Source organism: Amphiprion ocellaris, chromosome 4 (assembly GCF_022539595.1).
Source record: "Amphiprion ocellaris isolate individual 3 ecotype Okinawa chromosome 4, ASM2253959v1, whole genome shotgun sequence".
Lineage (NCBI taxonomy): Eukaryota > Metazoa > Chordata > Actinopteri > Pomacentridae > Amphiprion > Amphiprion ocellaris.
The window spans coordinates 14530310-14558105 of NC_072769.1; the positions used below are offsets into that span (position 1 = coordinate 14530310).

Sequence of the window (27796 nt, forward strand, 5' to 3'; positions counted from 1 at the left end):
TGTCTTCTGGGTCTTTCCTACTTTCCATTTCTTTCTACTTTCCAACTACAGCAAATCCTAAAGAGATTGAACAGTGACTATTTCAACCTACATTGCCTGGCGTTTTCAAAATAACTTAAACATGTTGATGACTTCTACTTCACCATCTTGTTTTTATGTTTGTAAGAGACTAAATTCAGGTGCTTTAGTGGGTAAAATCAAGGTCAGTTCTGACATTAATGTGTTTTTCTAAAAGACAGACTTTTGTTCATTTTTCTATGACTAGTTTACCAATCTGTGCATTTATTTGGTTCTTAGGCAAACCTGAATATATGTCATGTGCCATGTGTCATGTTTCATATAAAATGAAAATGGTTATTGTGCTATTCTGAAGTGGGGTGAAGTGGTTGTAAAATGATACATCAATGTCATTTTTATACAATTGTCTTTGGTAACAATCTGAGAAAGGTGTTTTTAAAACTGTCCATCTTAACCTTTCTATCTAGTATTGATGTAACCCATGCTGTGAACATTTTACAGTGACCTTGGAGATGTTGCAACTTAAAGTTTAAAATGTGATAATGGACAAAGAGTCTTAACATTTCTGTGAATTTCGAGGCCCCATTTGACTTTATTCTACAAATGGACTTCGCTACCAACAGATTAACTACGGTCTTGTGAAAAAACAGCTCATCCCATGGAAACTGTTCTAATAAACACTTGAAAGAATTTCTAAATAAAGGTAATATACTCAAAAAAATAACACTTAGAATTTGCATTTTATAGTCAGTTTCACATTTTAAATAAATAAACAAATCAGTCACGTTTAAAAAGTAAGTACCTATTACACTTTCAAAACCACTAAAATTAGAATCAAGTTTTAGATGAGGTGCCAAAAATTAGAAGCTCCTTAGGAAGTAACAGGTGGGACCCGTCTTATTTAAACCTCTGACATCTGCTCTTCTGTTTGCCCCCGAAGTGTGCGGTGACATCATACCAAGATCTAAAGAGCCCTTTAAGCCCATCATAAAAAAGGTCTCCAAGTTGTTTAAAATAAATCATTTCACTGTGAGGAAAATCATCTGTAAGTGGCGTAGATTTAAAACGGCTGCCCACTCCAGCAAATTAAGCCTCAGAGCAGAATGTTTGATGCAAAGAGATGCTAAATGTTAACACTGGATCTGCAGGTAATTCTTGCAGCTGTTGGTAAAAAAAAGAAGTGCATCAAAAAGAGATTGCACATATATGTAATGCATTGAATTTGATTCAGAAGTGGACCTTTCAACAGGTTAATGGTCCTTAACACACTGGCAGATCCACTAGAAAGTGGTTTGAAAAGAAGCAATGGAAGATTTTTCCACACAAGAACATTACATCTGCTGATAGTTTTACTGAATAAATGTTTGAAAAAGCAAACTTTCCAAGTGTGTTTTACCTTAGTATGTAGGCACAGGATCAAATGTTTGCATGTTTAAAAATACCATAAAGCAACCATCAATTACCACGGGATCATACTTATTTTTCCGCATGAATGTACATGATTAAGTAGCTGCTTTGTAGCTACTGTGTTGAAAGCCCATTCACTCAGTAGTTGTTGTCCCTCTTTGACAAAGAAAGAAAACTAAACATTTGCCCTGCGAGTCTACACATCTTCTGTCCACACTTATCATCTGTGCCCTTCACCTCCCTGTGGCCCACTCAGAGCTGTCACCACTCAATGGAAACACACACACACAGGCATTTCTTTCCACAGATGCTCTAAACACACATTTATGTGGTAGACATCAACTACCGTTGCTCGCACACATTCACAATTGTATATTAACACACATGCAAAAGCTCGCACAATCGCACCGAGGCGTACGTTCCCTCCAGCTGTATATTTAGTGACACACTCAGTGCCATTAGGGAGTTGAATGGAGAATCAGTGTACAAGGCCAGAGTGATTGTAAGAAGCTCGCTCAAAGGTCTGCCGATTATTTTGGTCTCTGCAGGAACTCATTTACAATAGCACTGCCCCCCCCCCTCCTCTCCTCTTCCCAGTTCAGTCCATTTAAACAGTGTGTTGCTGTGTGTTAAGTGTTACGCCAGTCACCGCAATATTGATGGGAAATTCTTTGCTGTGTTGTTTGTGCGGTTGACTATAGCGTGCTGAGGCGGCCTTGCTTGTTTAGAGAATGGGGTGCATGGAAATGAGTCATACACAATGTGATGCAACACAGCGGATCAGATTTGAATTATGGGGCAATGAACAATGAGGTCATCGCAGGGCTCAGGGCATAAATCTCTCAGCGCCGTGGTGTAACACAGCATTCCTTATCAATGGAGGAAACTGCAGCAAGGTTTGAAAATGTAGGATTGTTTAAAGATTGATTCAGTGTTGCAAATAAAGGACTGGGTTGGCTGACTGCAGTGACTGAAGGGGTTTAGACAATGGAAGGGGAATTCTGGTTTGATTGTTTTTTGAGTGCTGTTTACTTGAACTAACGGTTCCATTTTGTTACACATTTAAATGTTTGTAGATTGTGTTTGCACATTGTTAAATAGCTGCAATTCAACCTTTTCTCCCAGCATTTCTACAGTTTGCATGCCTCTTACATCCACTATGCTGCATCCAATGATATTTTCCATATCTTTTCCTTCTTCAGCAGATTGTCCACAATCAGCGTCTACTGTAATACCATCATCCCCAGGCCCCTCTTAAATTTCCTGCTTACTGGGCTTTTACTTTAACTGCATTACATACATCTTCCACTCCCTGTTCATCTGGATCCTTTCAGCATAAACCAGGCTGAAAGATCTGCTCGAAGCACTTTGATGGCACTGTTCATTTGACGGTGAATTAAAAAAAATAATATTGTCATTTATTGCTCCTGTTCAGTAGTACAGCTGTGATCTTGATTGATATCAAATGGCATTTTCATTCCAAGTCTGTGGGAGTGAGAATATGTGCCAGAGAGTATTGATCTGGAGCTTAGCTGTTTGTGTAGTATGATAGGCTGAAGAAGGGCGAGGATGACTAGATGGCCATGCTTGATGGAGCAAAGATATTAGCAGATATAGTCATGATCAATTGCTTGATAATGTATGTTTACATCGTTTGTGCTGTTCTGTGTTTTTCCCTCATGTAATCAAGCAGACTAGTCATGTCTGGTGCGTAAATGTTGCACCTTATTTTGCCTAAGGTTAAATCCACTTTGACTGGTTAGTGAATAATGCTGTGTGAGAACTGAGCTCTTTGAGCACATTTACAATGTGCAACTTCACAGTGCGCTGCATGGTTCAGTTTCTTCTGAGAACATTCCAACCCATCTGAGATAAAAGCACCATGCCCCTTTGGTGTGTATCAGCACCCGTCAATTTGTCCCCGACATATCTTTCACATTTTGTAATAAAATCATTTTACCACTTCTGTGTTTTGCAATGGAGCCTGATAGTGTCACACAAAGACAGATGACTACCACTCTGGCCTGTGGGCCTGCAGCAATAACTTACATAGGCCGCATGTCTGTTTTCTAACCATGTGAGAAACTGGATGCATGTTCTTCTCCAGTGTGCTTACATGCGTTTTGAACCATCTGATCGGCTCTTGCTGGGATGGTGTACATGTGATAGATGAGCTGGTATTCATCACGTTTATCAAGATGAGAGTGAGAGGGTTTTGGTCCGGTAGAGTGGGGTGAGGCAAGTCTTTGATAAATGATATTTAGTAATTTAAAACCAATCTTTGTGCAAAAGCATATATCAGCCAATTACTGTAAGCTGTTTTATAGTAGGAATGATAAATGTTGTCTGTGTGCACTTGTGTGTATTTGAATGTGTAAGTGTGCCTGTGCACCCATGTATTGAAATGTCTCATTGTCCAGGACCGGGTGCAGTTGATTACAGTTCAACGGTTCACAATAACCGGACAAATCAGCCAGTTTTTTGTTTTACCATGTACCCCTCCCTTCCTCATGCCATCTCTCTTTCTCTCCATCTTTCAGAGATTTATGTGGGGCACATAGACAAGAGTCTTTAATTTTACGCCTGGGTAGACCATACACACTATTGCTCCATATTTTTCGTCCTTATATTGAATCTGTTGAAGCCCAGAAGGAGAATTGTGGTTTTAAAATGAACATATAGGCGACTCCACCCTTTAAAGGAAGGCCTTGGCTCATTTGGATTGGCCATAAATCTGCACCAACAGGCAGCAACACATTCTGGTGTGGTATGATGCAATTTGTTGTCTAAGGCATAATTACAAAGGGTAATACGTGAAAAAACATCATGAAAGCATGCTGTAGGGTTATCCTAATTACATACAGCAGACTGATGAATAATGGGGATGACACGGGGTATTGATACAAGCACTGCCTCTCATAATAGAAAGCACCATTGTTTTAGTGTGGGAAAATGGGCAGCATCTATCATCTGAAATCTACTCTGTTTTTTTCACAAAGACATTGAGCCCAGAGACTTTCAAAAAACTCATCCATCCACTGTTAAGGCAGGCTCAGGCCCCTGCTGCCCAAAACCCTTTTGGCCAGTGCTCTTCCTTAACTCGTCTCTGCCCCGTCATATTCATTTCAACAGAATCTTGCATCCATCTCCTCATATGTACTCAGATTGTTGTAAATCCTACACTTCCCACCTATGGTTGCTGCTTTTGGTTGCTGTGAAATGTACAGTTGAAGGGGAAGAGCACAAGTGATGCAATTGACCAATGTTAGACACATGAGCTGGAAAGGGGGCTGTCTGTTATTGATATTAATAAATATATTAATCACCAGTTGATATGGTTTACAAAATGGTCAACACCACCAGCAGCAAAGAAGACATGTAGAGAAAACTGTGTCCTGCTAGCTTATTGACGACGTTAGATGTTCCATTAGAGAGTTATTTTATTCTGTCTTTCTAACATGATGCAACTGCATCATGGTTAAAGTTAGGCAACTAAAATACTTGTTTAAAATGAGTCAAGTCAATTTATTTATATGCACATATAAAAAAATGTGTTGACCAGAGGCTGTACAGCTAAAAGAATAACAGTAAAATCAAAAATAAAGTAATGAAACACTTAAACAACATAGGTTAGAGCAAATGTCAAATTATTACTGGGCTTTTATATGCTGTTTTTTAAAGTCGGGTTTAAATAAAATGGGGTTTTTAAAAATGTCCAGTGCTACTGCAAAGCCCGATCTCCTCTATGCTTTAATTTAGACCTTGGGAGAAGAAGCAAGAGTCTCTGGTCATCAGACCTCAATGATCTTGTGGGAATGTGCAAACCTTAAAGATCAGAGATGAAGGGAAATGATAACCCATTAAACTAACAAGAAAATATTTAAGTCAAATCCAAATGTAACTGGGAGCCAATGTAGAGAACCCAGTATAGGTGAAATGTGATCTGGCTTGCATGCGCCTGTTAGCAGCCTAACAGCAGCGCTTTGTAGCAGTTTCAGGTAAGAAAGAAAAGATTTGCAGTCATCAAGGCTGGACAAAATGAAGGTGTGAATCACCTTTTCAAAGTTGTTGAAATAAGGTAAAGGCTTCACCTTTTCAAAGACTCTCGGCTGGAAGAAGCTTGCTCTGAAAACTGCATTTATTATGTAAAGGTTGTGATCATGGTTAAAAGGTTATTGAGAATGAATTGCAAGTCATTAACAAGCCATTAACTCCAGGCTCCCTCAGTCAAGTTGGATATCCTATTTGCCCATCAACCACGTCAGACATTATATCTCTGCTTTTCACCTTAAATGGAACTGTACGTGCTGCATTGAATGTGAATACTAGACATAGATTGTACAGACAGTAATTCTGCATATGAATGTTCTATCCAGTTGTAGCTTTTCTAGGATGTTCCCTGGAAAGTTGTTGTTCTGTGCGCACTGACCACTGAGAAGAGAGCAAAATTAGGATATAATTAAGAATTCCTTTCTTAGGGATGGAACAATGCGGTGGTGCACTACTGATGTATACATGGACTTCTGCAATGGCTGCATCTTTAATCTTCTCTTTCCCCTCTTCCACTTGTTCATGTAAATGAGTCCTATTGAAAAATCTCATTCCCTGCCTACTTATACAAACCTGGTCCTTCACTACCTCTCCTCTGCTTCAAAACCGTTTCTCTTTTGCTGTCCTTCCTCCATTCCTCATTCACTGATCCCATTGTTGACCAGCTCCCTGTGAATAATGTATATTGTGTTCTGAGAGAAATATGAGTGAAGGTGTTGTATAGGTGGGGGAGCTTAAATTATTTCCTCACTAATTCTCTGTTGCCACAGTTTAGTTTGCTTGCATTGTGGTGCATGCACACGTAACACACATAACATATAACACTGGGGGTCATTTGCATGCGTACACACGAATACATACAAGCAGATGCATGTGCACAGACACACAACCGTGAATCTATCTTTTGTTGCAGTCTCTGCTCACCCAACCAAAGAGATATTGCTCATGGCCTCCTGTACTAGCTAATAGACCCAATTACTGCACAGCCCTGCCTGAAAGCTCCACAGAGGTCCAGGCTCTGACACTCTGTATGGATGTGTCCGCGCTTATGTCTATTACACTTATTTTTGTGTGCCTGTGAAAATCTTGCACGGCACACAGACAAAAAGGCCAAACACGCACGCACATATACATAAAGATTGATCCTGGTCTGATAAGACATGCAAAGTTTATGCTGAAAGAAATTATGGAAAAAATAGGATGTTGTGAAGAGACAGAGGGAGATAGAGAGAAAAGGGAAACAGAGAGGGGCTTTCCAAAAAAGAGAATAGAAAAAGAAAGCCAGTGTGATAAAGAGGGAGAGAAATATGTCCGAAAAAAAGTCCACAGTGATAGAAAAGGAAGGAAGACGCAGAGGGAGATTGGAATAGATAGGGGAAGGGGACAAGACACAAATAGTAAAAGATATGAGACTTGCTAACTGTGAATAACTGCCACTCTGCATTCTAGAAACAGAGCTAACAATTTCCCTTTCTGAAAAGTGTCTCTGGCATTTGGCAGTGAAATGCCACCCATATAAACCAGTTATCATGGCATGAGAGAGCTTTTTAGCTGTAAACTGCCAGCGAGCACAGAGATAGACCATTATCGACTTTGATACCCTGACACTTAGGAGGTCATTATGAGACAGAGCGCGCGTACACACACACACACACACACACACACACACACACACACACACACTCACACTCATGTACACGTGCATGTGCACACTGACACACAAACACTAAACAAGCAATCACAAGCAAAAGTGGCTGGTGAACTGTTTGGTTCTCATGTTTGAGTGGGTTATGGCTATTCACCCAGTCTGGAGGGGGGCTTTTATTCGGACTGCACCCCACATTCACTACATATTATAGTTATCTGTTTCCTATTGTGAAAAATGACACAGATCTCAATTCACTGAGTTCGAGTAACCTCCACACTTTTCACCCTCCGTTTTTCTCTCTCTCCCTCTTCTCTCTCCAGGACGAGGGCATCTAGCTGCCACTGAGATGTGATTCTCTGCGGTTTTATTGCACTTTGACAAAGCAAAGTACTCTATAACAGGTAAGAATTTGTGTGTCCGTATTTGTTGGGTGTGCAGGCTGGAATACACACTATCTCACCCTAAAATAATTTTAAACATATTTAACCAGGGGTGTTGACTCAGAATGGATTCTTATTTACAGCAGGCTTATTTAGGCCTAGGGGATAGTCATGCAAATATATACACGCACCTGGTGTGTTGTTTTTGCCGACACTACAGTATGCATTATGCTTTTTTAGAACCCAAATATGACCCAGTGTTCTCCCCGGAGATCTCGGGGTCCATCTGTGGCAGGAAGCGCTCTAATTGGCCCGACAAATGTGTCCTCTGACAGTGCTAATCCAGTCAGATGTAACCAAGCTTCAAAAAGAGTACAGAACAACACGCAATATGCGGTAAATACAACAGGATGTGAAAATAGAACAGACTAGAATGGAATTGCAAGTGTGAAGCCAATGCACACTGTGAGCTTGAATTAATTGCAATCAGCCTGCTGTTCATTGAAGGCATCAACAGGAGTTAAACCACAAACCCAGACCTTCATCTGCCCATGAAGCCACTCACCACTACTTATTTACAGTGTATTTACAAGCTGAGCAGGACCTGTAAAATGTCGAATTTACGAGCTCCCTTTTAATTAGAAATACTGTCTCCTAGAGTTGGGCTGATGAATTGCACATTCAATTTATTGGCAATAGAGGACGGTGCAGTTCCTGAGTATTGACAGCTTGTCAGAGCCTCCGGGTTGACAGTAGTTTTTCACTAAGAGAAAAAATATATTGCATCTCGCTGTATAAAAACCCTGAGGTCATGTTTTCATGTGGGATCCTATTCATTATTGATTGAATTGGCTGGGAGACGTGGATGAGCGTGCTCACCGTCTCCTCCCTTCTGTATGTCTTGGCAGTTTGCTATGTAGTTGGTTACGTTTTGTCTGTTTAATAGCCAAGGTCATATAGCTCTATTTATGCACCACTTTATTAGCAGAATGAAAAAAACAATGAATAATGAAGATTTCTTCATCAGAACATGTCATTTGTGTGAATCAGAAGGCTAGTTTGGAGGTTGTGTCATAGTTAAAATGTAAGGTCTTCAGGTTCAAGTTCAGCATAGGCCATATTATAGCTTTTACAAAAAAGTCTTGATGAAATAACTTTAGTGTGCCCATGTCTTTGTGTGCTTATAAGGCTAGTTGTGTATGCAGTGTGCATACATTTGTGTGCCCATTTTCATGCTCTTCCTGTTCACTGTGTCTCACCCTGCATGCTTTCCTTCCTTTGCTCTCATATGACCCTTAACTGCTTGCTTTGAAATCTAATTTTGTGATATCAAGGCTGCATTTTGTCTTTATTTCACTGAAACAATGACTCAAAAGAAAGAACAACAGGAAATGGGATATATCATTCTTCGTATGGGGGATGTGTTCTTTTCTCTGGGTGAAACAGGTGTTTCCCGCTCCACATGAACAAACACGCAACCTTCATTTACCACATTACTAATGAGAGTGAAGATGGAAATACAATCTGTGTAGGTTTCGTTGGCTAAACAATGATTACATGTAAAATGAGTCACATGGCAGTACAGTACACCTAAAGCATGCATGGATAGATAAGCAGATGAACACTCACTTGGAAACGGTGCATTCATACACAATACCCTCCCTCATACCAGAGTTAACAAGTATTGAAAACCAGGGGAAAAGCTGAATTTAAGAAAAGAAACTGTCTTAACAAGAATCCTCAAAACTAAGAGACAAAAAAGAGAGCAAGTCATTTTCAAGAAATATTTTGGAGATTTAAATGCTTTATTTTCATAAAATATTGAAATTATTATAGTAAAACATCAGAATAATTGAAATGCCAGCTCTAGCTACAGCTGCACAAGTTGTACCCAAATGCACATTGTGTAAATGTGATACACACACACACACACCCTACCACACTCACCCTCTTGTTGCCACCCCCCATGAATACAGGCTTATTGTCTTATAATGTGACCTTTGCTTTGTGTTGAGAGGCCTTTGTCCTGAGACAAAAGAGACCATATTGTGAACCATGCCAGTCAATGCCGTCCACACAGCTGCCGTAGAAAGGCTGCAGACACTCCAGGGTCCAAGTTGAAGACTTTGAGGCACGCACTTGTGGATGTGTGTGTTTGTGTGTGTGTCTGTGTTGTCTGCGCTTGTGTATTTCCGTCTGTACTGTTTGCGTCTGTAAGATGCAAGCCTGTTTTCCAGAATCAGCAGATGGACCTGTGCAATTAGACTCAGTCTTCTTCTGTGTACAAATGTACGCATGCACACGAACAGACACATGCAAACCCGCACATCCACTCGCAGACACACAGAAAACACACCCAGGGCTGGGCATGAAGCAGATGTCTCTGAAACAGACCTGACAGATTCTGTAATGGAGGAGGAATCTGAGGAATGAGAATACAGTTCTATCTATCCATCAGGACTTGACGATAAATCAGTGCTAATAATTATTGCATTTTATCAAGATAATGTGAAAAGATTTGGCTGCAGTTCAAGTAAATGATTATGAACAAGTATTAATTCAAATCTGCTAAAATTACATATAGCATCATTTTTGTTTTGCACGCGTAAAATGATTAGGTTTTTTTGTAGTGGATCACAGTTCTGTTGTTTTTATGAAAAATAGCTTTTTTTCTTTTTTCATATATGAAGCAAAACAACTCCTTCCAGAAAAAAGAGACAATTTTAACACTTTTTTTTTAACTGTGGGGAATTTTAATGGCTATTGTCCTCTATTTCCTGATATTTTATAGGCAAAGTGAATAATGAACATTCTTTGCAATGAATTGATTTAAAAATCATTACGTGTCTTTGATCATATCCATCTGTCGACAGAAATAGGGATAAAGCTGTGACAGAAGACCATCTGACTGTCTCAGCACACCATCTCTACATTTACCCTCACCAGTCATGTATTGACCTGCAGTAACAGATAGGCTCAGAGGAAATAAGCTCGTCACTGAAAGGTCATGGTTTAAAATCTGAGTACTACAGTAGCTGTGAAAATCCTGGCAGTTTAAATCCCTCAACAACTACCATCAGGGCCGCAACCTCTGGGCACTTAACCTTTAACTGTTCCAATGGAGCAGCTCTGTGTCCAACAGTGCGAGATTGTGTGGCTGTGCTGCACAGCTCCCAGGTGTTACTGTGTTAATGTGTGAATGTGGTCCGGCCTTCTTTCCTCTCAGCTACTCCCCCTCAGCTGTTCATGCTAACATGAATGTATTCTGTCTTGGTCAGTGAGCTAGCTAGGATAACGACAGCCGAAGACTTGATAGCTTACAAATATTTGGCATTTTCAGTTATTATCTCAAGTTTGATTTTTTCATTTTCATCCCTAATTTGCTTTAATTCACAGTCAGGATGAATTTTGTTGGTCATACATTCATTGCTTTCACCACATCCTGTTGACTGTGTTAAAGACAACAGTCTTTCCATTATGCACTTTTTCCCCTGCTAAGATCAAGGCATGGCACCAGGGGACTAAACACACAATCCCACACCCAAGCTCAAATACACATTCAGTCCGATGTAAACACACAAATACCCACAAGTACACCACTTCGAAGCACACATGCATTGCCACCCGAGTGCAACGCTACAACCCTCAACACACCCTGTGTAACAGAGGCACACACGGACACACCTGACGATGGGGAATAGCCCACAGAGATGCTCTTTGTCAACAACTTGGAAAAAGCAGCTATTTATGGCTCCTGTATTCCAGGAAGGATAAGTCATCTTATTTGTCTCCAATGAGTCTGTGTGAAACAAAACAAGTTAATGCACTGACTAACACACTTCCCTCCCTGCTGTGTCTTCTCCTATTTGTGGGGTTCTGCTCATGAACCGGTGCTGTGTAAAGCAGAGTATATTGTGAATGTAGATTTCCAGAGGGCTTGGTGTGATGATGAGCAGATGCACTCACAGATGTTTTCCCTCCATGTGTCTGTTTACCAGTTCAATTATCCCTATCGTATACTGTAGAGATTTGTTGTTCTGTTCGGGCGCCTCAGTATGGATTCCAATATTAGTTAGTAAGGTATCACAGGCTTGTGTTAACTCCATTCTGGCTGGTAAAATCGAATTTGTTTGATACATGCGGGACCATAAAAACATTCAAAAATCCCAAACATGAAAACCATCAGATTGAATGTATTTCAACCTGTTGCATTATACAACATTTAGAAAAGATGTATTGGTCAAAGATTACAATCTCACTGTTGTGGTTAATACTATGAAAGCATATGTTTTGCTGTGCCAGTGTTTATAGAAGGCATTTGGGTTTAGATTTTCACTTTTCAAGTAATTGAGTCTGTCCAATCCATTAGAGGATTAAGTGCAGTGAAGGTGCTCTCATAAAGGCATGTTCAGATATTGTAAGGAAAGATGCAGACCCCACAGGCATCCATATGTAATCCTCACGTTCACTTCATGTTTTAGGAACTTAAATCTATCCAGAAATACTATGGTTCTGAAAGGGAATCAATGTTCAAGACCTCTAGCTACAACGTGAATATGAGATCTGAGCAGTGCCAGATGAATTTTTGATCAAATATTTCTCACTGGCACAATTAAGCATTGATGAACCAAGAAGTGAACATAGTTTTGAACACCCTGGATTTCTTTTATTTGGACTTTCTAACTTTCTCACTGTTTATTTTCTCACTAAATGATCGAACATTGTACATGTAATTGTAAAATAATTTTACAGCTCACTTTAAGGATATTAGATTGTGGGATGCCAATATAGCATAAATATACTGTATACATTACACTATAAAGAAGGCCTGAAACAATAACAACATAAAATGTATATGCAGAACTGCATATTATTTATAGTATTATTTGTAGTATTTCAGCATCACATACAAGAAATGCTGAACATTTCCTTCCAAACATTGTGATCCACCTGCTTGCTGAGTTGAATTATTGTATTTTCAATGCATCCGCCTGCTCTGGTTTGTTGATTGGAATACATCAGCACACCAGGGACATGAAATTGCAATAAGATCCAGACTTCTACCCTGCATGATTTGAATATGAAATGATTAGATTATTGATTTTGGTTATTTGGGTCTCCCGCCTGAGGCGATATTGTGGCAGCGCAATCACCATAGCTGACATTTAGCACTGTGTTTACCTTTGCTGTCCCCATTGATTGCTTCAAAATCACCAGCCATACATCCTGCTGGAGCTCATTGTATCGTCGCTTCTGCGATATTTCTGAAAAGTGATGGATGCAGCTTATCAAAAATGCAACAGTTGTGGTCTGTGCTGGTGCAGAAAATAACCACATTGCCCTGCAATTACAGAACAGTGGCTCTAACTGGCTTGCATTTCAAATACCATTGATTCTCATTATATAGATTGCTGATGCAATTCATATGGGTATTGTATTACTTCAAAATATGACCTTAACATATGTTTGATAACACATGAAGGTTATTTCAGAAAGAACATTAACAGCTTTGTACTGAGTTTTATTTCCTGTGATATGGCAGACTGTTTTACCTGCAAGCTGAAACCTTAAGCTTAGACTCAGCTCAGCAGGGAACAGTAATAAGTCTTGATTTTTAGATAATAACGTTTCAGGGATATTTCGAGCACTGAATAACCACCGCTGTGCCTCCTCAATCCCAGTAAACTTTGAAGGAAATCTCTACTTCAGCTTAGATTTTCGATTTTGTTTCCAGAGAGAAATGAAAATGTAATATCTAACACAAGTGTTTGCTGACAAATACTCCCATATCACTGTGGACATCTGTCATGAGACATTCACATCACTGCTCTGAGCAGCGCAGCCGTCAAAGTGACTCAAAAAGACTGTAATGTTTAATGCGTTCTATGATATGTGAAGGAAGAAAATTCTTTTTGTGTCCACCGGTGCATTTTCTTATGCATAAGTCAAGGTGACAGTCAGCAAATGAATGCAGTCTCCTCTACGGTAGATCTCTTTGTATTTCCAATGCCATTTTCTCAGCAGTTAGACAATCCAGTGTTAAGTGCCTCCTTTTATATTTATATACCAGTGTTGGTGCTTATGCATTATTAAATTATGAACAGCCCAGCAAGCACTGCAGAAAGGCCTTTTTGAATGAATATTTCAGGACTCTGATATACACAGTTCATATCTGCTCTGTAATGCAAGCGCAAAGGTTCGGTCCTAATGTCTTATGCACAAATTGCTTTTTTCCTAACCCAATCAGTGGAATCTACAGGGTTTTTGAAGTTAGCTGATTCTGAACAAATCAGCGGGTGTAGGAGTCTCATTATCCAGATCCTAAGAATCTCTACAAGTCTTTCATGTGAGGGTAGTTTGAAATGGAAAACAATGGGTGTAGAGCACCTGAAGATGGTAACTATTTTAATCTTCTTTACAGAGCAACAGAGGGAACTGGATTGACATGGTAGAGGACAGAGGAAGCAGAATGAGAGAAAAGGTAGAATGGGAAAAAAAAGGCAGCACAGACAAGAGCAGTTAAAAGCAATGAAGTAAATAAGACCGGATGGAGGATAGCGATGGGGGATGAAAATAAATGAAGGAACTGAAAAAATGATTGATAAATGGGCAATAAGGCTCAAAAATACGAGTACATGTAAAGATTTAAGTGTATTCTCCTGCTATCCAAGCCTGGCTCTTTTAAAAATGTTTAAATATAGGCCATGAGTGTTGTATCCCGCCTGTTTGTCTGCCTCCCCCTTTTAATGCAGCATCATTCACTGCTGAGGTGGCTATTCTCTGTACTGTACAGGACAACTTTCTCCCTTTGTCTCTCGTCCTCTCTCGCAAACACAATCGCACTACACACAAACTCTGTCTCTCCCCGCCTCTGGCTTTAAAGCATGGCTTCTTTGACAGATCCATTGTGACAGTACTGGGTTTGGAGCACAGTGACAGAGAGGAAGAGGGGGAGAGAAAAGGTGGTATGAAGGAGAAGACTGATGAATCAAAGGGAGGAAAACAACAGCAGTGGCAGTGGAATCAGCATCACTGTATCTCTAGTTGACATAATTGATTGTATCAGAGGCAGTTTTGTTAAACATTAACTTCGCCCTCATGGGTTACTCAGTCACGCTGCCATGCAGAGTGGCTGAGTAACGTGTGCGTATCCGTGACTGTGTACACATTTGCATGTCGCACTGTTGTTTGTTTTGTTCATCGGTTTGTTATTTTTGTTTTGCTTTCTTTGCTTTTTCATTAGCTAAGGATGCCTGCATGAATTACTCTATTCCAGTCTTAGAAGCATCCCAACAGAGCATGGACGTCTCCTCTACGTTAGGTATTTTGAGTATTTCAGTGAGCTAACACGGTATTACATAGTATGCAGTAGAAGTAAAGCAGTATGATTCATTATCCTCCCGAAGCATTAAGCTGTAGGCTGCATAAAGCTGATATGTTATCAAGTCAAACACTGTTTCTATGATACTCTAATAATTGTGTTGATTCCTTGTGTGCTTTTGCAGCAGCATTAATTTAGCAAAATTCTGTCAACTTGTCTTGCCTTTTATTAGTATTATAAAAACAGCAGGATTAAGAAATGGCAGGCAAATAATAACACTATTAAATCAAAGTGAATCAAATATTAAAACTAACATTTACTGGATGCTATCACCTACTGAGGCTATTATCAAACTTGTGATCTTCTTGGCGAAGATGGTGAACCTTTAGACTCTCAAGTGGTTTCTTGAGTATTTTATAACATCCAAGCTGCAGTTCAACATACACAACAGAATACAGGTTTGTGTAAGTCTGTGGTAGTTACTTACTCTGAGCCATCGTAGTAGTAAATGCAAGCCCGCATTATTCAGTCACCACCTGCAAGAATTAAACTGAGCAAAACTGTTTTTGTTTTTTGCACACATTTAGCCTAAAAACCTAGGCAGGGGCATAGACTGTGTATAAAAGATGGACATAGCCTGTGTCCTGTCTAACTGCCTTATACCTGCATTATTTCTAACAATCTGCAGGGGGCAATACCTCTGGTTGCAAAAAGAAATGTAATTGTGTGAAAGTCTATGTGAAAATGACTCTATTTCTCATTTGATTTGTTATCTCAGTAAACATTTACCTGATGAGTTTATGGTCTCAAATTGCTAGTTTCAAGACTTCTTAAATAGAGCATGGGGTTCATTTTGTAAATTATAGCCATGTTTAGAATAAAATAGACAATAAAGCAGGTAATGTTTTTTGGGCAGCACTACCTTGTGATTAATGGGGTCACTCCTGTATCAGTGTACATCATGTCCTTGAGTTTCCAATCAGATCCACTCCTTTGTTCACTACACTGGTTGAAAACAAAACAAAACAAAAAAACAAAAACAAAATAGCAATGTCCAAATGACAAAGTTGTTTCTTCAGAACCAATGAGTGATACCACTGTCACTGTGTCCATCTTTAAAATGCGATCTATGAGAGGGAGACCATGAAAGCTTTTGCCATGTCGAAGTTTATGGTCCAGCATTACTTCAGCACTACTTGGAAGACAAATATTGACCAGAAAAATAAATTGGCTGCAATAAAATTTCCTGTAGCTTACTATGTACTGTATTGCATTGCAAAGAAACAGAAAATGGTTAACAGAACTATAGAAACTATGAAGTTAAGACAAAGGGGATTGACGTTCAAATTTGATTATTTGATGGTGCTTCATTATGATTAGATTTAGCTACATCCCATTTTATAACTAACAGTTCCTTGTATGATTTCCAACTGATAAATCACAGTCAATTTGTAGTAGGATCGCAATCATGTGATCGTCAGCAAGTAAAAGACACAATGTTCACGTCATGGTTACAGCGATGCCATGCCAGCAGCTATATCTGGAAATGGGAAATCCTTAACAAATCCGTGGATCCAGACTATAAGCCCCATCACTGTGAAAATCAAATCACTTGGTCCTTGTGTCATTTCTGACCTTCCCTGAAAATTTCATCCAAATCCGTTTGTCCGTTTTTGAGTAATGTTTCAGACAGACAGACAGACAGACTCAAAGACATACACCGATCGTCACATAACTTCGCCGTTCCATGGCGGAGTAAGAATTTTATTTTTAGTGATATTATAGGCAAGAAAAAATGTGTACCAAATGTAGCTGTAGTTCCCTCTGGTTTAGCTGTCATTTTATTTAAAAAAATATATACATTTCTTTTTTGGATGATAAGACAGGTGTCAAAAAGTCAGTTTCCTCTCTTGCATTCAGTTTTGACCATCCATGCTACTAGGTACTTTGTATGGAAGTAGCGTTTGTTCAGTTTTAATTTTTATTACTTCCCCTGTCACATTCACCAGTTGATCTTTTCATTTCATTGTTTGATGTCTGAGGGCTTTGTTTTATGAAACTTGAAAATATTTGAGATCATAGATTGACATGGGGGTAAAAGATAAGTGCCTTTGGTTATTAACTTGCATTAAGATTCTCCTTGTATCAGTATCCATCCTCTGTATCTCCATCCCTATGTCACTACTGCTTTATCCCGTATTTCCATCTTCCATTTTTCTAAGCCTTTTTCCCTTTCCGAGCTCCTCAATGTATCTTTTCCACCATCTTCATCCCTCCTCTCTTATCCTTCATCTTTTCTTCCCTCCCCACCCCTCCCCTTTACTCCACTTTTCCTTCTCTCTCAATTCTTCCTCTCACATCTCCACCTTAACCTGTCTTTTCTCATGAGGTAGGAAGGGCGCATAGAGTTGATTAGAGTGGAGCATTAGAAAGTTCAGAGCAGAACAGAGCGTGGTGTCTAGCCGCCAGGCTGAGAGGAATCAAAACGGCTATGCCTTACAGATGAGGTCGTTGGCAGTGGATTTTCAGGGTGGTTTCGGTGCATCGGATTTCTGGGAGCGTCCTCAGAGCAGCCAGAGGCAGCCATGTGGAAACTGCAGTGGTCCGGTCAAAGCCAGAGCCTCCCCAGACGCAATTTTCTGACGGGCATAGCATGTCTAACATGGAGGGAGAGGATGAGGTACTCAGCCCAAAGCTTTGAACTGTTCTGAGTGGAAAAGATTTTAAAGGGATATGTCTTTTTTGACATAAAAATGTACATACGATTTACATTTTAAATCTTTACAGAGCAACAGAGAGAACTAGACTGACATGGTATCTCCTTTGCATTTTTATCTCATGCAAAATGCAGTGAAGACAGGATTTGGCCCTGATCTGTTCTGTGAAAGTCCGTTATCCCTGATCACAACATGTTAAAAAAAAAATGCTTTGATTTAATCATTTAAAAAAGAAATGCTATCTAAATGCTAAAATGAAACCAAAATGAATGAGGAATTACAAAATCAACCTTTCTACTCCACATGGAAAGACGGCACTAAGCTGCTGCCATTCATTTTTTCACTGAGGACCTTAAATTGAGACCACAATGACCAAAACATGTCATACTGATGTGGAGGTGACCTATACCTTTAAGGCTACACTCCAGCACTCTGCAGTTCTTTGCTGCTCAGCCACACAAAGGATTTACAACCAGTGCTGTATGAAATAAATTGCCAGCCAGGCCACTTGTCTTCAGGGCACTGATGACAATTGTGCACATTCCTGCAGAGAACCAGCCCATCACCCACCTACTCACACACTTGTGTGCACTCGCCTGTGTGTATCTACTATAAATGTTTGAAAATAGCCAATAGGAGCAGTCCTACTACATCTGGCTACACCAGCCAAATGTATAGATTCTGAAAGAGGGCCACAAGCTGACATGACTGTCTTGCTGAGTTAACATTCGGCCATCACAAACATGTGACACTGACTCATTATTAATTGTGATTTTAATGTGGTCTGAGGGGGATTATATGCAAACTCCCCCCTCTCCAAAACAGCCACACCCGTGCAACAGTACAGATACATGTTGTATCTGAGATGTCAACACATGCATATTGTTGGGAGTTGACAGTATGTTTTCCCTGAGCCTCTGGTCACACCGAGGGGCCACTCGTTGCTAATCAGTATCTCAGGCTTCATCAGCACAGGGCAATTATGAGGGCGGACCTTCTTTTCAAAATCACTCATGGTGGTTTGTGTTTCAATGTGTGCATACCCATTGTGTGTGTTTGTTTGCATTGTGCCAACTTGGCATGAGTGTGTATGCGTGTGCTTGTTTGCGCATGCATGTGTGCGCTTATGTCTTATGTCTCTCATTATAGGCCACAGGCCAGACTCCCACCAGGTTCTATCCTGATTAGTCATCTCTTCAGCTCCACACTGCCAAATTAGCTACCTGAATTTGTGTGTTTGTGTGCGTGGTCACTCTAATCAAAATTCTCCCAGTCTGTCTACCTGCACTGATGATAATTTGACTACCTATACAGTCTATCACCCACACAGCATCATTCTAGCCCTCTGCATCACACACACACAAGCGAACAAATGCACACACACATAGAAATGATCCATGGTGGTTAAACCTACCCTAGCAAGCCAACTGGAGGTAATTTACCGTAGCTTGGCGGACACGTGCCATTTTACTGAACATGGTGCATAGTCCCTTGAGCTTTGTTCCGCTTAGACTTCTCTCCACCAGAGCAAAGAACGAACAACTGAACTAAAGAGAGGGAAGAAAAGAACAGGTGAAGAAAATGGCAAGGGAGGAAAGCATGCAAAAGCTGCTGAGTGACTTTCTGAGCGATTGTAGAAACGTGCAGAACAAGCTGCTATGAAAAATGCATGTATGTGTATAATTTGAAGCTATATGCATCAATGTGTTACTATTTTTGCAACACATCTTAACAAATAATTTTTTCAATTTGACGAATTTAACTAATGATGAGCATGTTTTCTTTCAAAACTGTCACTATACTGAAAACACTGCCTTCTTCTACTCTAATTAGAGAGATCATGTAAATACAGTTACAGACATGGATTGTATCTACATATTTTTTTCTTTTTTGGTTTATTTTTTGAATACTGTGACCTATTGTGTTGACAGCCTCCCTAATGTGACAAACTTGCTTGCACTTACATGTCCACATGGTATTCTTTTAGGCATACGCACAGGGTAGACTACAAATGCAACATGGACACATTTGAGACTCTCTGCCTGGAGGCTGAGGGAGTAGGGCATCTGGTCTCCTAGTGATAAGCATGTGTGTAAAAATTCCTTTGTGTGTGTGGATGCGCATGCATGTGTGTGTGTGCATGTGACGCGTGTTGACAAGGTAGCCCAGTCCGGTCAGCACTCATTAGTGAAAGAGAGAATCCCCGAATGAGGAGTGCTGTGACAGGCAGGACTCTCGTTAGGGACTCTAGACGCACACACACACACACACACACACACACACACACACACACACACACACACACACACACACACACACACACATATATACACACACACACACACACACACATACACACACACACACACACACACACAGGGTCAGGGTGCCTTGGTGCACAGAATCAGCCTAACATCAATTAGTGCATGGATGCATGCAATATAGTCTGCAAATGTAGCGGCCTCTGCAACAGCTCTGCTAATGCCGACCCTGTAGGAAATGAAGATTCAGGCCAGAAAAATATAGGACATAGAGACCATGTCACTTATGCAAGACTACTGGGGAGCAGATTGTCCTCTTGGTACACTAAATAATACAGTGTTATTGAGACTGTAAACTGTATTAACCGTAATAGTGTAATATAAGTGAAAGTTACATGCTATAAAGCAGTCAAGGTAGAAAAATGTAATATACAGATGTCTACTTGAGCAGATATGACTGCAGCAGAGAGGAACAGAAACAGCAGGTAAATCCAAGGACTTGGATCCAGGGACTGATATTTGCTTTGGTCTGATCCTGCTTATTAGTTGATGTTTTGCTCAGTTTTATGCAGATGCTGCTTCTGTGCGAGGGAGCGTCTCCAGTGAGATATAACTAGCTCTGGATAGGAAATATTGAGTTCATTTAAAAAATATGACTTGATCATTTCATCATTTTAACAGTGAGTAGGTTCAGATGGAGCATGTGATGTTTGCCGAACCTTATGTGATGAATACCGAGTGTAAACACATCACATATGTTCTGATAATTAGCACCATTACTGTCTGTTTATTCATCATATATTAACCAATCAACACATTAAGATAATGAAAGGAAACAGGTTTGAAAACAGGGCAATGCTTTGGGCAATCATCATTGTCTGTAGATAGAATGTATTTTTATGTTATTTGAGCATATGGGGGTATGCAGCCCTACTGAATTATGAACAGAAATTGAGCGATTTGAGTTTGGATTTGTCCTGGGCTGCTCCAGGCTATCACGCAACTATTGTCTGTGAAGGCACCATGCACATGGAGGAAATCAGAGGGTTAATTAACTGATGGGTGTGATGGTGGTGGAGCATACGGGGTGATGGAATAGCCTTTGAATTATGAATCAGTGGAATGCTGTGACTGGTGGCGTCCGGCCATATGTCAGTGTATGCCTCCTCTGTCTAGCTGAGGACAGCTGGTCAGATTGCTCACGTTCAACCGAGTTAGGGACCAATCAATCAAAATGGGGCAGCTTGTTCAGTTGTTTAAGCGGAGGGAAGAATAATACACAGGAGTCTATTGTGAGTCTATCACTTTAGTGCCATTAGGGATTTGTCAGGAACTGTTAGCTGATATAAAATCACACTCCAGTGGAATCGGCTGAACCACCTGATATTCAGAAAGCTGAATGTGCTTGTAAGTGCACCAGTCAAGGTTATTTTCAAGAGGGTTTAACACAAAGCCTGAGGTGATACAAACGGGCAGTGTGGAATCATGGGATGAAAACCTTACTGTTATGTTGACTCTTCTTACCCCGCCTGGTTCTGTTTTGGTTTGTTTATCAAAGCTATGCTGCCATTTTGATCAGGGTTTTATTGAAACATTGATTTTTGCATCAAGAGAGAACACACTGGTGTCACGGAGGACCCACGAAAATACAAAATAAAAGATATCAAACTTCAGACTTTGTGACTGTGATTTTCATGACATTTCCTTAAACTGTAAGTCACTGTTGGGATTTACTCATGAAATAATCTAAACTTTTACACACTTTTTTAAAATAAATGCAAAGGAAATTTAAATTAAAACAGTTATGTGTGCGTGTGTGCGTGTGTCTGTGTGTGTGTCTGTGTGTGATCAAGAGCCATAGAAATGGACTAATGCTGCTTTATGCCGTAATGCAAATTGAATTTTCTCGTACAACTGCTTAGACTTACCTAAAATTAAGTTTAGCTTTTGTTTTCATCATGATAATTTTAAATGAATTTCCAATTCCAAGGATTTGTTTTGACATCCAAAAATGAACAGAGCCTGTAAAACCCCAGATGACTACATGGCTCTTATCGTACTGTATGTCTCTGGGCTGTTCCCAGAGATTCAGATACTCCAGCATACATAAGCCTTTGGGTATATCTGTCTGTCTTGTCTGCAGCGTGAGGCTTTTTGTCATTATAGATGCTCACAAGATGCATTGTGCATATGTAGTATGTTTTTGGTGGTTAAAAGGTCTGCATCATCCTGATCTTTTCTATAAATAAAACAAAATAGTTTTCTGATAACAGTAGTTGTCACAAATTTTCTATGGGAGAGACTATTTCCAAAGCAGCTATTTGCCATCACAGCATGGCATGACAGAGATGACTGGCTATTGTCTTAGTCTCTATTGGGCCAAAATGATATGGTCACACCGATCAATAGTCTCTGTTACACATGATGTATTTCCCATGGCTCTGGCTGTCTGCTTTGGTCCATCTGTCCCCGGCTGTTGCAAATTTCTGCAGTACCTCTCTCTCTGCGAGTCACAAACACGCAAACTCGACATGCTTGTTTATATGGAGCTGGGTATGGGTTCCCTTGAGAACTGTGAACATTTAGACACAAAATATGGCTTCTGTTACCTTTGAACTACTCCAGTGAAAAATTATGTTTAGTTAATATCAACGAGAATGATTGCATAATGGCTGTGTGATGCTTTGACCTTTCTGCAGGCTGTAAAAAAAAAAAAAAAATACAAACACACAATGTCCGCAGAGGAAACATGTAAATATCCTAGTTTTTCATAATTAAAAAGTGACTTTGGGAATGCAGACAAGAAGTAATTGAGTTACTTGTTGGATGAGCGAGTGGGCGAGTGAGCAAGTGATTGAACAATGCTGGTCTGCTTAATCAGTTAAGAAAAACGAAGGAGAAACAATGCTTAGCAGTCTGTCACTGCTATAACTTATCTCAGAGACCATCCCCTTATTAATTGTTTATTGCTGATGGAGCATGAAATGAACAATTAGATTGGGACATCAATGCATTTCACACTTTGATGCTGATGTGGAATAGCAAGTGAAGTGCATGCAGATAGAAGCATCATTATACAAACATTAAGCACCATTTTACTGTGTTTATATTTTTTTCTACAAGGTCACCATTTAGCCTTGCTTTTCCCTCAGATTTGTTGTGCATGGATTATTTGGCATATGGTCTGTTGTCTTGTGAGATATGCATTTGTACAATTATTCTTTTCTTTCTGTAGTGCTTCACAATCAGTTACATCCCATTTTTTTTAAATTCCAGCTGTATTTGAAACTTTAAATGCTGCAAAAATCGCAACAGCTTTTGATTTCTTTAGACACTGTTACAGCACAACGTGAGATCATGTGAGACTGCTTAGGGATAATAAAACTACAATTTTAGAATAACTTAATGATGGACAGAGTAAAAGCTAATCTTAAACAAGTGCAAATGGAATTTTAAACAGTCAAGCAGTTTTTTTGAACAGTATAATGTAAAATTTATGCTGCAAGGCAATGTATAAACATGCATAATTATTGGATCACTATCCATTTTTCAACCTAATCTGATATTTTTCATTCATTTGAAATGCTTGTACACAGAATTCTAATAAACAGTCTGTATAGAAAATCTTTCTTCACCACGACTTAAATCATCAAATCCATAAAACTACTTCTCTTTTCCAGTTTTACTTTTCCTGATATTCTCCATTTTTTCATACGCTAGAAAGTTGGTTCATGTTGCATTGAGCTGGAGTTGTCTCAGAGTTTTGATAGCAACAGTAAGAGTTACTTAATCATTCAGAGCTCTCCTCATTTGTCTCCGTATTGTTGAAGATAATTATTGATTCCTGTCTAGCCCACTGTGACATATGTATACGGGAAGCTGCACCGACCTGAGCAAAGTGCTGTTTGTTAAAACGTCAATCTTCCATAAGTAAACAGTAAAGTAGTAGGAGTAATAGAGTGTCAGGGAAATCTGCTCCTCTGCTGCATAAACTTTGTAGGTGTAAAAACAGGCTGCTCTTTAAGCTGTTAAGTTTATCAGTATTAATCAGCAGGCTGATGTATTTATGTATTGGTAAATAGTTAATAAATCTGTGGTTTTGAATTGTATTAAGTTGTTTTACTGTAAATTCATTGTCATAGCAAATGGAATGATTAGAGGTGTAATGCTCTACTTGCAGCTGAATGATTTGGGAAAGTTGAGGCGGGGATGGGGGTTAAAATATACTCGTGGCACAGCGAGCATGCTTATGCGAAATAGGAGCATATGAAACTTCAACGTAGATGTCCAGTGGCCTAGATAAGTCATCTTAAAGTGTTTGTATACGATAACCAAGTGAGCAAATCCCCTCTGTGTGTCAATTTGCAGGCCTGTATGGTGTCGGGAACACTGAGCTGTGAGGGAAACAGCTCACCACAAGACTGTCTGGGCTCAGCAGGAAGTACCTCCATATCTACTTCCAGGTCACCCTCAGACGTCATGTGGACCAGATGCCTTCTCTTCATCTCAACCTTGTTTGCCCCCATTGCCATTGGTAAGACACAAGGTTTAATATTACTCACGAAAACAGTCTTGACAAAAGTTTACTTCTTACTAATAGTAGCAATAATTAGTTGCAATTATCAGTGTGGTACTTGGCGACTAGGTGGATCTTTGAGCTATATCACTTCAGTCACATATCTTCTGAATAAGATACATATAGCGATAGAAAAAGAGAGTTTATTGTAAACTGAGGTGACTACATACACAACTCCTGTCCTTTAAGTGACGACGTTCCTTTATATTTTGACATTTTACTGCAGGAAAAAAGTGAGGAAATAATAAAAATGAATGAGGCTGAGTTTAAACCAACCACTTCCATTTCAGGGTCTTGATATTGTTGGCTCACTGACACACTGTCATGGCTTACTGGTACGTTTGAATAGAACAGAGCAGGGGTTGATATAATTAGTAACACCTGTGCTTTTGTCTGTGAAGATAAAGGCTTGTTGCTGTAGTTTCTTCCAAAAAAAAAAGAGATTGTATTTGTTGCTGTGCTGTTGCAATGACTGTGGTTTCAGTAGTTTCTTTGTCTCTGTGGCGACTGTATAAATATATAACACTCGCAGTCATATCTCCACTTTCAAACACATTTTTACATGCTATAATTTGTTTGAAATTTCAGTTCCACACGTTTTCGTCTATGTGAGAAAAACTGATATGCCCAAACTACAAACTGCAATATGGAATTTTACTGGAAATTATCCATGGCCACAAACCCAAGCACTTGATAGAAAATCTGCAGTTGCAAATCCAAACACTTTTTTTATTGACATGTGTCTTTTATCTTATTGTTGTGCATGATATCACACCCCCCGCCACTCACATGCACAGCACAGATGGAGCCCCAGTAGGTCATCTGCATGTTTCCTCCTCTCCCCTGTGACGGTGGGCTTTGAAGACTCTGAGAGAGAGCTCTGGCCCACTTGGACTTAATCCTATTAATGGCTGCTGTCAATCACACTGCGTGACACACGTGCGCGCACACACACACACACATCCAAGCATGTACATGTTCACATGCCTGCTGCCATACATGCTCACAGATGATGTACTCTAAACACTGAAATATTGCACCCACATGGACACAGATCCGTCTTAAAAGCACATGCATGAACACACTCAGGCGCACACAAGAAGTGCTCACAGGCAGCCACTTAGACACACAAACGCACGATGGCTTTGCTGTAACACCGAGAGATGAGTTTCAGTCAAAGGTATTTGCATCAATGTCTAAAGAATAAGTCGACATATGCAAATCATGCAGTTTATACTTAGTAAGGATTAGTTGAAACAAAGACAGTTTAGCTTGAGGACACACAGCAAGCACTCCATCTTCTCCACCGAGCCATGTCTTGTTATTATTCAAGGGTTATGAAGACAAATATAAAGGAAAACATGAATTTTCAAACAAAAAGTTTTCTGGGGCTTAGAGTATATTTCTGGCTTTCCCTAAGTTGACTTGTTGATCACGTTGGCGCTTGGATGATGATACAAAAGTAAAGATCACTGGAATGGACCTCAAACAAACTGCAGCAAATACAAAGACATTTTGTGATGCTAAAGAAAAAGGTTGTTGTTATTGTGTACTGCGTGGACCCACTTGCAAACATTGATTCCTCAACCTTGTCTCTGACCCTTGCTAATACTATACAATATAAGATTAAAATAAAGTTGAATATGGATCATTTCTTAGAAGCCTGGAATCTTTGGAAAACCAGTTTGGAAACTGTTTTCAGTCAAGGAATAATACATTTTTAACTAAACTGCAGGTCATCCTAATAAACAAAGTGTTATTATTCATCATTAATAATAAATAGATTTTTATAAATGTTACCCAGTGCAACAGTGTAACTCGATGATGTGCATGTAATAGCTTTTTGGACGAAGAAAACCATCTGCATATTCGTTTATTTAAGCAATTTTTTAGTCAGGGACCTTGAGCAAGCATCGCAAAGGAATGGAGTCCCTGGCCAAAAGTTTGCCTTGATATAATTGCACAGAATGGATTGTACAGATTCCTATTGTACACTTAATGTCAACTCCAGCCCCTCCACCGAGCGTTTGTTCAGTCAGCTGTGATCTATATTTGATTAAGCTTAAAGTACAAAGTAAAAAAAGCTGTATCAGGTTTTGACTACCCAGGCAATGCTTATTGGGATCGATGAATATTTTGTTTTGTCCTTTTCGTGGGATTTATTGACCATTAAAAACAACGACAACAGAAGAACCGATAGAATAGTTCTAGCTAGTTGTAGCCTTTTCAAATCTTTTCTGCTCTAACAAAGAGGACCCGCATTTCAGAAATCAGCACTGGCCAAATGCTTTGTCAGTTCAAGTGAGAGATCACCTTTTAAATCTCTCTCTTCTTCCTGCTCACCCTCTCCTTCTACTTCTCTCCATCTATCCACCTCTTTCGCCACTCTCTTGTTCTTGGCCCAAATGTAAAAATCGATATCCTTTTGTTTCAGCCCCCTGAGGCAATGAGAGTGTCTGAATAAGATTGTCTGTACTGCCGGTGGCTGCCAAGTTTCTGTCACCACTTACACAACTAATGACAGACACATTAACATACACTTGCCAGCTCACACGTTATTACCTGTAGGCCAAGATGGAGAGCTAAATATCACATACTGTATGTGCATCAAGAGGCGCTGTGTGAGATGCTCCACATATGCGTGGCGTGTAGGGAGTCCTTCAGGGCCAGGTTCAACACTTCAGTTTTATAGGTGAGGCAGCTGATATAAAAAGATAAATTTAAAGGTAGTAGACAAAAAAGGATGGTGTGTGTGTGAATCAGAGCATTGACTGCTGCTTATGAAGGCAGAGTGGTTTTTAGTTGGACTATTGATAGACTCTGCATTTGAATTGTTTATGCGAGGGTGTGTTTGTGTCATAATGCTCGCTTTATGCCCTGTGGGGACCCTGTAAGGCAAGACTGTAAGACATCTGATCCAAAGTGAGTCTAGACAGCTGCCTTACAATATTGCGTATTGATCCCCCGCACGCTTCAATTAACCCTCTCTTCAAAATCTGTATTCATGCTCACAAAGACAGTGATAATGCGGCCATTGAAAAACTAACAAACTAACAGCTATATTAACGCAACACTGACCCAGTGCCCTAAGCACTTATATCTACAAAAAACACGTTGCCCCTCAAATCCTCAGCTACAATTGGGATGCACATCCTGTCTGAATGTGTGCTTAAGGTCTAATCATAGCCTGCAGTGATGTGGACATGTGTGTGCACGTGTCTGTTTATTAGAGAGGACATTTTCAGCAAATGTCATTTATATATCAGTCTTATCTGCAAGCTAGTGCCTGCCATTATCAATGTTGTGCCCTCAGGTAGCAGCACCACGCAGATACTGGCTACACTGGCTGTGAATTTCTACCTCCACATTCCATCACTCAGAGCATTTGTATGCATGTGTGTATATGTGTGTGTATTTA

General features: G+C 39.8%; 1 protein-coding gene across 11 annotated transcripts in view; it reads left to right on the forward strand.

Annotated features, from left to right (window-relative positions):
- Nucleotides 1-27796, forward strand: part of adgrl3.1 (adhesion G protein-coupled receptor L3.1) — a 117057-nt gene that overhangs the window by 4580 nt on the left and 84681 nt on the right. For all 11 annotated transcript variants that reach the window (XM_035952584.2, XM_023279696.3, XM_023279699.3 and 8 more), the window contains exons 2-3: nt 7444-7524; nt 24171-24336. In XM_035952584.2, the coding sequence (XP_035808477.1) occupies nt 24177-24336 (160 nt within the window). In that variant the 5' untranslated portion in view covers nt 7444-7524; nt 24171-24176. The remainder of the gene's footprint in view (nt 1-7443; nt 7525-24170; nt 24337-27796) is intronic.